Source organism: Budorcas taxicolor, chromosome 5 (genome assembly GCF_023091745.1).
Source record: "Budorcas taxicolor isolate Tak-1 chromosome 5, Takin1.1, whole genome shotgun sequence".
NCBI classification, from domain to species: domain Eukaryota; kingdom Metazoa; phylum Chordata; class Mammalia; order Artiodactyla; family Bovidae; genus Budorcas; species Budorcas taxicolor.
The window spans coordinates 18,792,661-18,806,826 of record NC_068914.1 but is presented as its reverse complement, the minus strand read 5'-3'; the positions used below and the strand labels follow the sequence as shown (position 1 = coordinate 18,806,826).

General features: G+C 55.3%; 1 protein-coding gene across 1 annotated transcript; it reads right to left on the bottom strand.

Moving 5' to 3' along the window:
- Nucleotides 1-1,267: 1,267 nt before the first annotated feature.
- TBATA (thymus, brain and testes associated) lies at nt 1,268-13,697 on the bottom strand. The gene is made up of 10 exons (XM_052639729.1): nt 13,651-13,697; nt 12,104-12,339; nt 9,809-9,964; nt 8,925-9,004; nt 8,239-8,247; nt 7,643-7,816; nt 5,615-5,696; nt 4,117-4,261; nt 2,394-2,446; nt 1,268-1,347 (listed from the first exon to the last, which is right to left on the bottom strand). Exons 1-10 carry the CDS (start codon nt 13,695-13,697, stop codon nt 1,268-1,270), a joined length of 1,062 nt encoding a protein of 353 aa, XP_052495689.1.
- Between the last annotated feature and the right edge of the window lie 469 nt (nt 13,698-14,166).

Sequence of the window (14,166 nt, the reverse complement as noted above, 5' to 3'; positions counted from 1 at the left end):
ATTTACAGCAAATCCGCACCCAGTCCCTCTTCTTGATTGAAGCCTGGTGAGCGCAAGTTTTGTGTGAAAGGGGCTCCCTGGATTAACACAGGGAGAATGGCAGCAGTGCTGGGGGTGTAGAATGGAGCCACAACCTGTGGACGGAACCAAGTCAGTAGAAGTAGGAGCTCAGAGCCATCGTGACCATGGCGTTGTAAATACTCAATGCCAGTCCCCCAGCCCCAACCAAGAAATCTGCAGAAATCTCGAGGAAGACATTGGATTCCCAGAGAGTCAGGGCCATCTTCTCTATATCTTAAAGGATACAGATACCCCAGCTGCATCTGGGTCATATTTATGTGATATCCCTTTCCTTTTCGATTTTGTCAGCCACCGTTGTGCTAACTCTATGCTCGTCCTGAATGTAAGCCCAACTTTTGGGGAGAGTTACTGTTCACAGAGGATGAGATGGCTGGATGGCATCACCAACTCGATGGACGTGAGTCTGAGTGAACTCCGGGAGTTGGTGATGGACAGGGATGCCTGGCGTGCTGCGATTCATGGGGTCACAAAGAGTCGGACACGACTGAGCGACTGAACTGAACTGAACTGTTCACAAGGCAGCAGAGATAAGCAGATAGAAGCAGGAATTCTAGAAGCAGACGTGTTGTGTTTGGCTCCTGGGTTCTCACTTTATTATGTGGCCTTGGGCAAGCTGATTCACCTTTCTGACAGTCACTCAGTTTATTTATCTAGAAAATGAGAGTGGTTCTCCATCTCTTGGGGTTTGGGTGAGCATCAGATACAGTACCACATATAAAGTGCTCACAACAATTCAGAGTGTTCATCAGTAGCTAGTGCCTTAGTCCTGTCCCAGTGTCTGGTAGGAATTCAATCGTTGCTATGGGTGAGTCTTCTAAAGTGGCCTGTGAATTCCCCACCTCCGCGATAATCTACCCAGAGCCCTGTGAGCCCTGGCTCAGGGATGAGCACAGACCTGTGTACCCCTTGCCCTTTGACTCTCTGGAAGCGAACAGAAGCAAGGAAGCCCCACACAGGGAGGCTTTCTCCAAGGGAGTCGGGATGGTTTGGTTCAGCTCGTCCCCCTTCCCGGAGCAAACTACATAAGCACAGAGACCTCCTGCTGATGGGAGAGTGGAACTGTCCTCTTAAGGGGAAGACAGTAGTTTAATGGGCTCCACGTGATAGGAAAACCAGTACTGCTGATGAGGGCTTAGGGACGGAGTCTTCGAACTCAGGCGCTCTTCTTGAGCGAGGCGCCAACTCCTCAGGCCTCTGCCTTTGCCGCTTTCTCTTCTGGGTTCTGGCTGGAGTGCACTCGAAGAACTTGAGCTTTTCCAATGTTCTCTGGGATGGGGCGGGGGGACACGGCAGGCAGGAGAGTGTCAGGGAGCTGCCTAGGAGATCTGGGGAGACCCCTGCTCCCCGCTCCAGGCCCCGGTGCCCAGGTCAGGCCAGGCTTCTGCTCAGGCTCCCCGGTCACCTGGGAGGGACTGACTCCCTTCCCCCAGCCTCACCTCCACCCTCTACTACATCTGGGTGTCACTACTATATCCAGGTCACAGATGTCTGCACAGTGCCCACTCTATGTCAGACACTCGCCCTGGCACACAGGACCTCTTACAGTCTGGGGGGGAGAGCAGTGTACATCAAGAATACCTGTCTTCTCTCCCTGCAACCTTCCTCCCTTTGCCCTCCTGCCCTGGTCTAAGGCGCCCCCTACTCCCTCATCCCCTCTGGGCCTCCACAGTTCATTCTCCACACGGCCGCCCGAGGGGTCCCCCCATGCCATGATAACCCTCCAGTGAACCCCATGCAGCCTGCGTGAGACCGCACGCCTGACCTTCCCTGCGGGGAAGGCCACAGCCTGTGGGCTGGCTCTGCCTACCTGTCCCACTTCCTCCCACTGTTCCCAACCCACAAGGGTCCAGCCACCCTGGCCCGCCCGCCTGCTCTTTCACCCACACACCTGGCAGTGGAAGCCTGTCGCAGGCTTTCCCTGCGACAGAGGGTTGGATCCTTTCTACCTCTCGGCTCAGTGGACCCTTCTCCATGCCCCCGCAACCCCCCACTCAATCCTTCTGACTCTTCTATTGCCCTGTTATTTCCCTTATGGCACCGTCTCCCTCAGATGTCTTTGTGGTCTGCACGTCTCTCCCTAGGATGTAAGCTCCGAGGCAGCAGAACCCATCTCTGAGTTCTCCCCTAGTGATTCCCAGAGGCTAGCACCTGGGTACTAACTAAGGATCTGCTGAGCGGATGGATGGATGGATAAAATGAGCAGCTTCTTTGGTCAGGGGCCCATCTCTAGAGGGGTCCTTGAATCCCCCAAGGGATCTAGCCATGGTGGGCTTCAGTGAGCCCCCCCAGTGCCCTGCTGTGGGGACTCTTACCTGGTTTTTCGCTTTTTGATAGAGGTGGTGTCTTCATCTTCTTCGGGGATTGGCTAAAACCAACACAAGGAAAGCTAGGAAGGTCAGGCTGGAGCCAGACAGCCAGCTGAGTGACAGGGCGGGCGGGGAGGTAGGAAAGGTGCCCCTGGGAAAGGCAGAAGAGCCAGCAGGTATCTGTCCAGGGATGGCCCCACTCTGAGCAGGACCCCAACAACTGCAGCACCGTCACTCACTGTGGCCACAAGGAACCAAGGCCCTTCTCTAGGGGGCTGTAAGAGAGGCCACTGCACTGGCCCTCCCTTGGCCTGCTGCTTTCCTGTAGGTGGGAATCCTAGTGAATTACTGACAAGCATGGATAATGCTCCTATCTTGTATAGGCTCTGCAAGCCTTCTGATGCACCCGATGTAATGTTTCTTCTCTATGACTTTAGGAGAGGGGGTTTTTGAAAGAGTGAAACTGAGGCTCACAGATGGGAGGTGGCTTGCTTTACCACTGTGTCTCCACTGGTCTCAAGCTAAACAAGAAAACCAAGTATGGGGCCAGAGCAAGCACCTATACCTTTAACACCTTCAAGCCAGCACTGCATCCTGCCGCCTCCTTCTCAGTCTGCCCAGTCTCCAGCCACTCCCAAATTTCACATTACCTATCGCTTCAAGTTCCTGGCTTTCCCAGCCCTCCTCACTCCTGACTTGCCCTACTCTTGCATTTGCTTGTTCAAGATACACATCCCCATGTTCACCCCGACTCCACTATGTGGCAATCTCTGGGCATCTGCCTCTCCAACCAGCTCCTAGGTGACTGAGTGCTGCTGGGCTGGCAAGTTGGATAAGCCTGAGTCTGCATGCATGCTAAGAAGTGTCAGTCTTGTCTGACTGTGACCCCATAGACTATGGCCTGACATGCTCCTCTGTCCATGGGATTCTCCAGGCAAGAATACTGGAGTGGGTTGTCATTTCCCTTCCCCAGGGGATCTTCCCAACCCAGGGATCGAACCCTTGTCTCTTATGTCTCCTGCATTGCCCGGTGGGCTCTTTACCACTAGCGCCATCTGAGAAGCCCAAGCCTGAATATGAGTCCCAGCTTTTCTGCTGCCCACCCGGGTGACTTTGGGCTGTCATTCAACTGTCCTGAGCCTCAGTCTTTTCATCTGTAAAATGGGAAGCCATACTGCCTCCATGGGTGGCTGCATGGACTAGAAATGTGGTAAACACCCAGCCATGTCAGGCACATACAGTGGACACTCAGGCCCTGCTGCATGCAGCCTGCCCTCACCTTCCCCTTCCCCAGCTGGTCATTAATCCTTCTTTCAGCCATCTGGATGACTTAGTACCAGCACAAAGTTACTTCTGCCTGCCGTATGTGACCCTTCCTTCTCTGCTGTGTCTTCCCAAGGCCCAGGAGCTCCTGGAGAGCTTGATGTGTGTGGCTTATCCAGCTCTGTTTTGCTACAAGTGATGCAGCTCACCGCCTTCCCTGCTTCTCCCCTTGATATCCTCCACAGCAGGCCTCTGGAGTCTGGTCTGGCAGAGAAAGCCTCTGAGCCGTCAGGTGGCACCAGGGGTCCCGGGGAGAGTGGGGCCTCTTCCTCCAGTGCAGGCACAGGCAGCCCAGGCTCTGGCCTCCTTCCCCGGGCCTCCTCGGGCCACACCTGGGCGGACAGGTGGCTGAATATGGGGGAGCAATTCCAGGAACAGAGGGGCAGGTGAGGGGTATGACACCCACCTGTAGGGTAGCTGGTGCCTCTCTTGAAGTGAGTCTTGAACTTCCAGGAGCTGGTTCAGGAGTTTTTCTGCTGGGATGGACACTAGGGGCTGGGGAAGGAGCTGAGCCACCGCGGTCTGCAGGAGCCCTAGTGCCGTGTCTTTCTCTGTAAGCACAGCCGAGGTGGGGGGAGGACGCTCAGGGGCAAGACCTTGGGCCCCATCCTGCTGTGGGATGGGACGGGCAGCAGCAGGGCCTCCAGCTCTTCTGCCCCACAGGAGTCCATGGGGAGGGCCATGCATCTCTCCAGCCCCTATATGTGCAGCATGCCTCAGCCTTCCACACCTTTATACACCTGCTCGTGTGTACCTTATTCTTGGTGTACCTGCCATCACGCCCCTTGGCCCTCTGGGAAGGCTGCTGGGGACCAGCCTCCCTCCCCTTCCTCCTCCACTCTCTCGTCCAACCAGTTCTCTGGCTCTCATTGTCCCTCACCCCTCTACTTAGATACACTTTCCACTCACCATCCCAGTGTGTATGTGTACGTCTATTCACGTGTACACATGTGTGTGCTCCTATGAGTGTGTTTGCATGAATGCGTATATCCATTTATGTGTACACATACGTGTGTGCTCTTATGTACGTATATTAGCATGAATGTGTATGTCCATTCATGTGTACACACGCGTGTGCTCTTATGTACGTATATTAGCATGAATGCGTATGTCCATTCATGTGTACACACCCGTGTGTGCTCTTATGTACGTATATTAGCATGAACGCGTATGTCCATTTATGTGTACACACACATGTGCTCTTATGCACATATATTAGCATGAATGCGTATGTCCATTCATGTGTACACATGCGTGTGTGCTCTTATGTACGTATATTAGCATGAATGCATATGTCCATTCATGTGTACACACACGTGTGTGCTCTTATGTACATATATTAGCATGAATGCGTATATCCATTTATGTGTACACACACATGTGTGCTCTTATGTACGTATATTAGCATGAATGCATATGTCCATTCATGTGTACACATGCGTGTGTGCTCTTATGTACGTATATTAGCATGAATGCATATGTCCATTCATGTGTACACATGCGTGTGTGCTCTTATGTACGTATATTAGCATGAATGTGTGTGTCCGTTCATGTGTACACATATGTGTGTGCTCTTACGTGTGTGTATTTGCATCTCTGTGCATGTGTGTTTCCCACAGAGGTGGATTAAGGACAGTCTGTCTCCCTCCCAGGGGCCAAATCCTGTGGTCAGCATGCAGGAGGGTTCGTTCTAAGAAGCAGTGTCATGGAAACCCTGTGGAGGAGAGGGCAGTGATGTTGTCTAGCTGGAAAAGATTAGTTTGTGGCTCCAAAAAGGAGGAGCAGCCCCCGTGTAAGGCCATGGGATGGGAGCCGAGTGACTTCTGAGTCCTGCAGAACCAGAGGACACGGCCCTCAGCAGCCTCCACTCAGATGAGGACCTGGGCCCAGGATGATGTCCTCACCCTTGGTGGGTGCGTAGAGTAGCCAAAACTGGATAGCATTCAAGGAGTCTGTCTGCAGAATTTGTGAAAGCAGTTCCAGTATCTGTGGACAGGAGGACAGGCCTGGGTCAGCATGGCCGGACAGTACATTCTAGCCGGCAGCACAGCCCCTCCCCATAAAGTATTCTCTCCCCACGTCCTTGGCTAGACTGGCCCCCACGACGGTCCCTGCCTACCCTCTGCAGTCCCTGCCTACCCTCTGCATGGACTTCACACTTTGTAGAAAGCTTTCTCTGCCAACAGCCCTGGAGGAAGGTTCTTCACCCCCTTCCTGGACAGATGAGGGATCTGAGGAGGCCACCTGGCAGACATGCTGTGGCAGATCGAAGCCTCAGAGTCAGTTTCTTGGACCCCCCATCCCTGAGCCCTGTGTGGTTGTACCCCAAGGTCCCTCACTGGGAAGGCGAGGTCAGAGCTAGCCGGCAGCTCCTCAGAGACGCACCGAGTTCCGAATGCCTGGGTCCTTGGTGTGGGAATTTCAGGGACCTCGCGGGGCTCCCCTCCCTGAAGCGCCCAAGCTCAGAGTCTGGAGATGTTAGCAAAGAGGTGGGCTGATCCCTGTGGACAGCTTGAGGGTTGGAGCCAGCTGGTTCTGTGCACTGCTTAGTTGGCAGCCCCTTCCTGCCCAGGGCTGGGCTGTCTTCGCTCCCAGGGTCCTTCTCAGCCCACTCAACCTCCCACATCTTTGCTATTTCAGGACCCTTTCCCCACTGCATCCTCCAGTAAAGGGTCAGCGGCAGGAGATCCAGGCCTGTCTGAGGAGGGCTACGGGGGCTCCCTAGGCTGGGCTGCTGACGGCGGCGGCGGCCATGTAGAGCCAGGGCCTGCAGTGGGTGGTGGAGCTCCTGGAGTCCTAGGAAAGTGGGGTCCCCTCAGTGTTTGGTGGCCAGTCTCCCCAGGTCGGCCACGTCCCTGGCAGAGTGGAAACTGGGCCAGGCCTTGCCCCAGGCCTCTGCTTGCTAGGCTGCCTCCCCTCTCCCCCAGGGAACCCGCTTACTGAGGTGACCCCCACCCCCCATCGGCCTGGGGCCCTCCTCCATTCTCCGCATCCAACTTACCTGCCCTGTGCCCCCTCCCCATAGGACCTGAGAACCTACTTCCAGGCAAGGTGAGGCCGCCCTATGGTGGAGAAAGCACTGTATTTGAGCCCCTGCTAGGCCACTCCTTCTCCGGGGACCTGGGCCATGGGCCATCACCCGGCAGGGATTCAGCCTCCTCATCTGTGGAGTGGGGATCCCTGCCCTATCTGCTCTGTCTGTTCCCTGAGCTGTCGTAAGGCTCCAAGGGGACCGCATGCTTTAAAGCGCTGGTCACGGGGCAGGTGTCAAGATGCCGCCACAGTCTGGCCTCTGCTGGAGAACACGTGCACCTCTGAACAGGGACTATCGCACTGCCTTGCCCACTGGTATGAGTCCTGCGTGCCTCCCAGGCCCTAATGGGAAACTCAGACACAGAGGAGGGGTCTTCATGCTTTGTTCCAGCACAGACCAGACTCCTCCAGAGTGTGGGAACCTGGCTGGGACCAGCTTTGCAGACTGTGGGGGGAGCCCGCTGGGTGTGGTGAGGATGTACCAGGCAGGGCCTCCACCTCCAGGCAGACCTCCACCTCCATGCTTCTCATTCCGCTGCTGTGGCTCCCCCTTCCTTAACTTATCAAGTATCTCCATGGGGCCAGACCTTATGATAAAACACCTGTTCTTCCAGTTTGACTAAATGATAGAACTAAGGTCCCTAGAAGGGAAAGGCTCACACAGAAACCTAGAGGCAGCTGGGGACTGGAATCCAGGCTCCTGACTCCCAGAGCTGAGGTTTTTGAGTCTTAGGGTCTCAGGGACAAGACTTTCTCCCTGGGAGAAGCCATACTTGAAAGCACTTTGCAAGGGTCCTAGTCGGATCCTCATGAGCCTGGGAGCAGGTTCCACCAAGTTCTCTGCCCTCAGATGAGGGCCTCCATAGGGTCCACAGCCCCCAGCCTTCCCAGCACCTCACCAGCAGCTCCTGATCCTGTAGGACAAAGGTCTGGTCTCCTCCATCTCTGCTCGCAGGCTGGTTTCGGCCCTGGTGGGAGTGGCGGCGGATCATGGCCCGGGTAGAAGCAGGGATGAGCCTGCCAGTCTCTGCTGAGTACTTTGCCCCCTGTTCCCGCTGAGGCTCCTCCTTCTGCTGGGGAAAAATGTGGCCAGAGACTCCAGGCAGAGAGAAAGAAGAGAAAGCAGAGAGGAAAAGGTAAAAAGAAGAGGAGGCGGCCAGGGACCCAGGATGTCAACCAGGCCAGCCTCAACCTGTCTTAGACCCCACTTACCGGTGGGGGCAGCCCTTCCTTTATAGCTGTTGCTCTTCCTCCTGGAATTTTACTGACGGTCGGCTGCCCCCACCCCCATGGTCCTCGGTCTTGCCTGGGTAGGCCCTCCTTCAGGTCCCTCCCCTCAGCCCATCAGAGATTTGAAAATAGTATCCTGTACCAAGACCCCCACTGCCTTCGTTAATTCTTAGCTCCGCTGCCCCCAAACCTGGCCCCCACAGCTCAGCATCCTTTATTTGCCCTGGACAACCTTCCCGAGCCAGGTGGGCATGAGGCCTGGGACCTCCTGCCCCTGGAACTCCAGTTAAGACTGGTAGTATCCTTCTCCCCATTTTATTTATTTTTAATATTTATTTATTTGGCTGTGCTCGGTCTCAGTTCCGGCATGGGGGATCTTTTAGTTGTGGCTTGCCAAGCTGCCTCCTACTTGTCTTTACTGGTTTATCAGCAAGTAGCACTCAGGCTACTCCCAATCTCTCTGAAATCCTTCAGTGATTCTCCACGCCTTTGTCAGGTAAAACATGAAACTAAGTTCAGAAATGAGAAGCAAGCTGATCTTGCCCACATCCAAAGTCGGCCCCCCTCCGACTCCTCTCTCACTGCTGCCCACTTATCTCCTGTACTTTTAAACCCTCCATTTTGTAAGACACTGTCCTGTATTTTCTAGCTTGCGAGTGAACATCTGTGCCATGTGCCTCCACCAGGAACACCTCCCCCTGTCCTCTTCTAAATTATGAACCCTTCCTGGATTTCTCCACCAGGTACATTGTGTCCTCTGAACCCTCCCTGTGACCCTGTCCCTTGGGTTGTATTCAGGGACCCCTCCCCTCTGCCAACAGCAGCGCCTCCCGCCTTCCTGAGAAGGTTTGCTCTGTGCTGGTGTGGTTGGAACCACGTGGGAGTGCTTTAGTTACAAAGGAGCGGGTCCATTTCATTTCTTCTTGGACAGCTCCTTTGTTCTGCACCCACCTCCTTGCTCTTCAGCTCACTCTCCTTGGTGAAGATGGCCACCCGGGAAGCCAGGTCCTTCAACTCCTTCTTCCAGGCCTCTGGGAGGAGAGGGCAAGATCTGGCCGACAGATCCCCGGGGTCTCCCGGTACACCCTCCCTGTGCCGAGTGTGGACAGGGGGTAGGTGGAAGAGCCTCCTCTCCTCCCTGCCCTCCCACCCAGCATCTTAAAGGGAAGGGTATTTTCACAGGGCAAGTGGTGCCCTTGAAGGAAGGATTTGGAGGGTGGGTGGGAGTGCTTGCTGCTGACATTTGTGTCCCAGCCTGTGTCTTAGCTGGGAAATGCTGGAGAATGTTTGGCTATGTGTACCGAGATGTTTGTGATATAGATTAGCTTTGCCTCTTTTAGGAAAATGAAGCCAGGGCAGAGATTAGGTTGATAGGCTGTGCCCGTTGCTACAACACTGAGTGACTCCTGGCCAGGTTGGTAAAGAGCACTGCAGGAAGCCTTCTGGGCCCCTCTGCCCCTTCTCCAGGATCCTCCCTGCTCTTTGGGGAAAGAGAGAGGCTTGGCCCCAGTGGAGGCTTCTGAAATGCTGCCCCAGCACTCTCTATGGCTAACTGTTCTGACTGGCCGGTGCCTGAGCACACAGGTTACAAAATTCAGTATTTCCAATACTGTTCCTGGCTAGAGCTGGAAGTCACATGTCTGTTGCCCAGATCTGTTTGTCCTCTGCTCTTTCTGACTCCTCAGGTACCTCAGAGCCAAGCAGGGGTACATTTCTGAGGACCTCGGACCCCCACCCACCTAGTAGCCATGGCCTTTTCCTTCTCGGGCACCTGCCCAAGCCAGGCAGCCCTTGGGGCCAGGTATAGCCCCAAGGTAGAGGGCCCCAGTACCCACCAGAATAAAGCCGGGGGTCCCGATTGGACTGCGGGTCTCCAACAGGCACTGAGATGGTGGGCATCCTGATCAGATAGCGGGATAAGAGTGTGGCTTGAGGAGAGGTGGCCAGAGAGAGCTCGTCCCTGACGACGCAGACAGGCTTCCCGGTGAGATCTGTTAGGGGTTGGAGGCGGTGGGGAAGGGGACCTGAGTGGGCCCCAAGAACTCCAGGAAAATGAGAGGAGGCTAGTGGGCAGGGAAGCACTCAGCCCCACTTCTTCCAGTAAACACAACCCCAGAGATGGCTAGGGCTGGGAGGGCCTCTCAGACGCTCTGACCTCACCCCTAGGCACACTTAGCATGGCAGCGAAAGGGTGGGCTCAGGGTCACATAGTGAGACTGGCCAAGGGGAGAGGAGAACCCGGGCGACCTGGGACCCTCATCTGGGGGTCCCTTTGGTTTTACAGGGTAACGAAGTGTAGGTGTGAGCGCACAGAGTGTGTGGAGCACACAGAGGCAGGCAGCTTCAAGCAGAGGAGTGGGAGCAGGGCGTTAAGCCACAGTTTGTGGTGAGAAGGACCTGGGCTCAAACCACAGGAGGCAAGACCCTCTGGATAAGACTTCATGCCACCTGTCAGCCTTGCAGGTCTGAGTGCATGGCAGCCTGGGGGTGGTGAGAGACAGTCTACAAGTGAGGAGCCTCCAGGCTAAGGTCTGTGTGTGATTGTAGCATCACTGGCTTCCCAGGTGGCACTAGTAGTAATGAATCCGCCTGCCGATGCAGGAGACGAAAGAGACGTGGGTTTGAGCCCTAGGTCAGGGAGATCCCCTGGAGGAGAGCATGGCACTCCAGTATTCTTGCCTGGAGGATCCCTTGGACAGAGGAGCCTGGTTGGCTACAGTCCATGGGGTAGCAAAGTGACTGAAGTGACTTAGTATGTATGCAATGGCATCGTTAGATGGTTAAGCTTTGGGGAGCAGCGTGGTTAGGACTTAACCTCAGTTTCTCACTCTCTCCTCCCGGAACACTTTCCTCTGGCGCCAGGACCCCTCTCTCTCCCGGGTCCTCCTAGCTCACCAGTCACTGCTCTGCGGCTTCTCCTTCATCTCCGCGACCCCTTAACCTTGGGGTCCCCAGATTCACGCCAGGCTCTCCTCCCTAGCCTCTGCAGTGTCCTCTGACGATCCCCAGCCAGCACACCTCTTCAAACGCGCCACTCCCGTTTGAGCGGCTCTCACATTTGCATCTCTGCCTGAAACTGACACGACTGCCTACTTGGCACCTCCCCTCGGGCTTCCCCACCCACCCGCCTTGGACTTCCAAGAGGCATCTCACATGCTACATCTCCCAGCGTCTCAGACCAAACCCCGACCCTTCCCATCCTCCGCTGGCCCCGTCTATAGGCTCCTCTATCTTAGTGCAAACCCAATTTCCCAGTTTCTCAGACCAAACACCTGGGAGTCAGCCTGACTCTTCTCTCCATCTCATACTCCATTTTAATCCATCAGCCAAGTCTGTTGGCCTCGCCTTCTGTATCTCTCCAGAGCAGGGCCACTAACTCCTCCACTGCTATCTCTCTGGTCCAAGCCACTGTGCATTCAGAAGCCAGCAGAGCCCTTCTGTTACTTCTTTGCTCTCAACCCTCTGATGGTTGCCATCTGACTCAGTGAGGTGGCTTAAGGATGACCATGGTGAGCTCCAAGGCCCACACGATGTGGGCCCTGCTGCCTCTAATGTGTTTCACTTCTCCTCCTCCTCATTCTGCTTCAGCCACACCCACGTCCTCACTATTCTCCAACAGGAGGCTCTTCCGTCTGCCTGGGACACCTTCCCCCTGAGATCCACATGGGTCATGCCCTGTCTTCCTTTAGTCTTTACTCGAGTATCATGATGTTGGCTCTGTATATAGCCTTGGCACTTCCAATCTTCTGATACCTTCCTATTCTTCCTCACTAAAGGTTGGCTCTCTGAGACCAGGGACCATCTGTCTTGCTTGGTCATAACGCCAGGACCTGAAAATGTGCCCGACTCATAGTTCACACTGATTAGATCTTTGATGAACAAATAGCTGAATGGATGAAATGGCCTGAGTCAGAGAAGAGAGCACAGCTCTGGAACAGAATATTCATCCCTTTCTCTGATTTGTAAGCTGGGAGAATCGGCAGTGACATAAATCCTGTAGGGCTGTGCAGTCTGCTCTTGGAATCCACTCTGCTCCAGGTAGGTCTTGGCTTAGCCAAGAATGGCTGGGTCCTCCCTTTCCAGCAGCCCCCTACCCCCCACCGTCAGGCCCTGGCCTACCCCAGCCCTACCTTGGATGTGGGTCACGTGCTGGGGCTGGGGGTGGTGCCTGGAGAAGAAGGAGTGGTGGCTGAGGCGACCAAAGCGGTAGGCACTGGGAGTTTGGGGCTTGGATGTCCTCACTGCCTCTTGGATCAGCTTGAAATCCATGATCCCTGGGATCATCGGTTCTTTCTGTGGCCCGCTGTCCCCGTGGCTCCTTGGCCGGCAACCGGACTTCTTTTCCTGTTTCGGCTCAGCCTTTGGACTAAAGGAGAGGGCCAGGGAGAAGCAAATGGAGCCTTAGGCAGCAGTGCCCACCCGAGATTATGGGAGTCCATTCCTGAGATACTCTGAAAACTGCTTAACAGATTCCACCGCCACCCCATGTCACTAGAGCTGGGCCTCTCCCAAGGTCCTTTCTCAGCCATGCCATCCAGCCCTGGGGAACCTTCAGTCTTCCTACGATGCCTGAGTAGGGAGCCAGGATCCATCTGAGAGAACTCAGATGGAATCTCCCAGGACCCCAGTTTTCTCTCCGAGACCATTTCCGAAGCCAGAAGGAGAAGCTGTAGACCTACCTCCCCGTCCAGACCCCTGCGGTGGAGCACAGGCACATTCTGTGCACCTCCAGGGCCAGGGGGCTGACCCTAGTGCGGGCCTCTCCCCAAGCCAGACAGTGGGCGGCCCAGGGGAAGCCAGCTATAGGCTGTCACCCACCGCCCGCCCCCCGCCCCCCGCCTTGCCCTCAGGAGCAGTTTTGGCCCAGACTCAGCATCCAGGAGCTGATGCCAAAGCCAGACTAGGCCAGCCAGTCCTCTTCCCGTGAGGGCCCCCCTGGGAGCTGCAGATCTGTTGGTCTGGCTATCTGGGCTGCGTCGCTGTGGGGAAGCTTCAAGCTCTTGCTTCGCTTCACTTCACTTCACTGGAGACAAGCGTCTCAGGTTCTCCGTCCTCCACCCACACCCCTTCCCTCTCCTGAGGATGCTGTGCCTTCCCCCAGAGGAATAGATGGAGTCTGTCCAGCAAGGATCCAGGGGTGGGCTGCTCTCCTCCAGGGGCCTGGTGGGACCACCTGCCTGCTCGCTGTCTGCTTCCCCTTCTGGCGGCCCTGGCTGAAGGGAGGCCCTCTGGAGGTGTGTAGATGGACTCTGGATATGCTAAGCAAGGCATTCTGCCCCGGGGCCCTCTGAAGCTTTCGATGACCAGGTCCCTGAGTTTCCTGTTCCATCCTCGATTCGCTTCTAGGGGATCTGGGACTTAAAGAAATAAAGTAAACCTTCCCTGAACGTCACTGTTAGCTGACCTCCCCTGCCCCCAACTAACAGTGGAAGTCACCCGCTGAAACCCCCGGAATGTTTCTGCTCCTGACCCGAGCCACCACGGCCTCTCTCGACCCAGGAGGAGCCCTGCCTGTGACCCGTGTTAACTCAGGCCTGAGAACCCACTGGGCGCCTGACTGATAGCAGAGGGAAGGTGACCTCCTCTTGGACCCTCAAAGTTTTGAGTTCCTTTGTATTCTACCCTCCCCAGCTCCCTCCACCTCCTCCGTCAGCAGGGAAGGCACTGGGGACCTTACCTCGGCAGTGAATGCTCTGCCAATTGGGCCCTCACTTCTGTGGCCATTGGGGGGCCTCTAACAGAGTAAAGACTGGTGCTCTTAATACGAGTGTTGAAGATGCATAACAGGAACAGACACTTTAGGGGAAAAATTGGCAATAGCTTATAAAGTTGAACATTTGCCTGCCATATCCCAGTATAACCCAGCAATTGCATGTGTGTGCGTGCTAAGTCACTTCATTTGTGTTGGACTCTTTGTGACCCATGGACTGTAGGCTGCCAGGCTCTACTGTCCATGGGATTCTCCAGGCAAGAATAGTGGAGTGGGTTGCCATGCCCTCTGCCCGGGGATCTGCCCAACCCAGGGATTGAACTCGCATCTTTTATGTCTCCTGCACTGGGAGACAGGTTCTTTACCACTAGCGCCACCTGGGAAGCCCTATAACGGAACATTCGCATGCCATATCCCAGCATAACCCAACAATTACTGTCGCAGAAATATACTCCAGAGGAGCTCTTGCAGGTGTGTAAGAAT

Excerpts from the sequence above, each read along its gene's own strand:
- TBATA (XM_052639729.1), bottom strand. The coding sequence starts at position 13,697 with ATGGCCACAGAAGTGAGGGCCCAATTGGCAGAGCATTCACTGCCGAG. Across the intron at positions 4,262-5,614 it reads ACTCTACGCACCCACCAAGG|AGAAAGACACGGCACTAGGG; the intron begins GTGAGGACATCA and ends CTGTGCTTACAG. Across the intron at positions 1,348-2,393 it reads ATCAAAAAGCGAAAAACCAG|AGAACATTGGAAAAGCTCAA; the intron begins GTAAGAGTCCCC and ends GCCCCATCCCAG.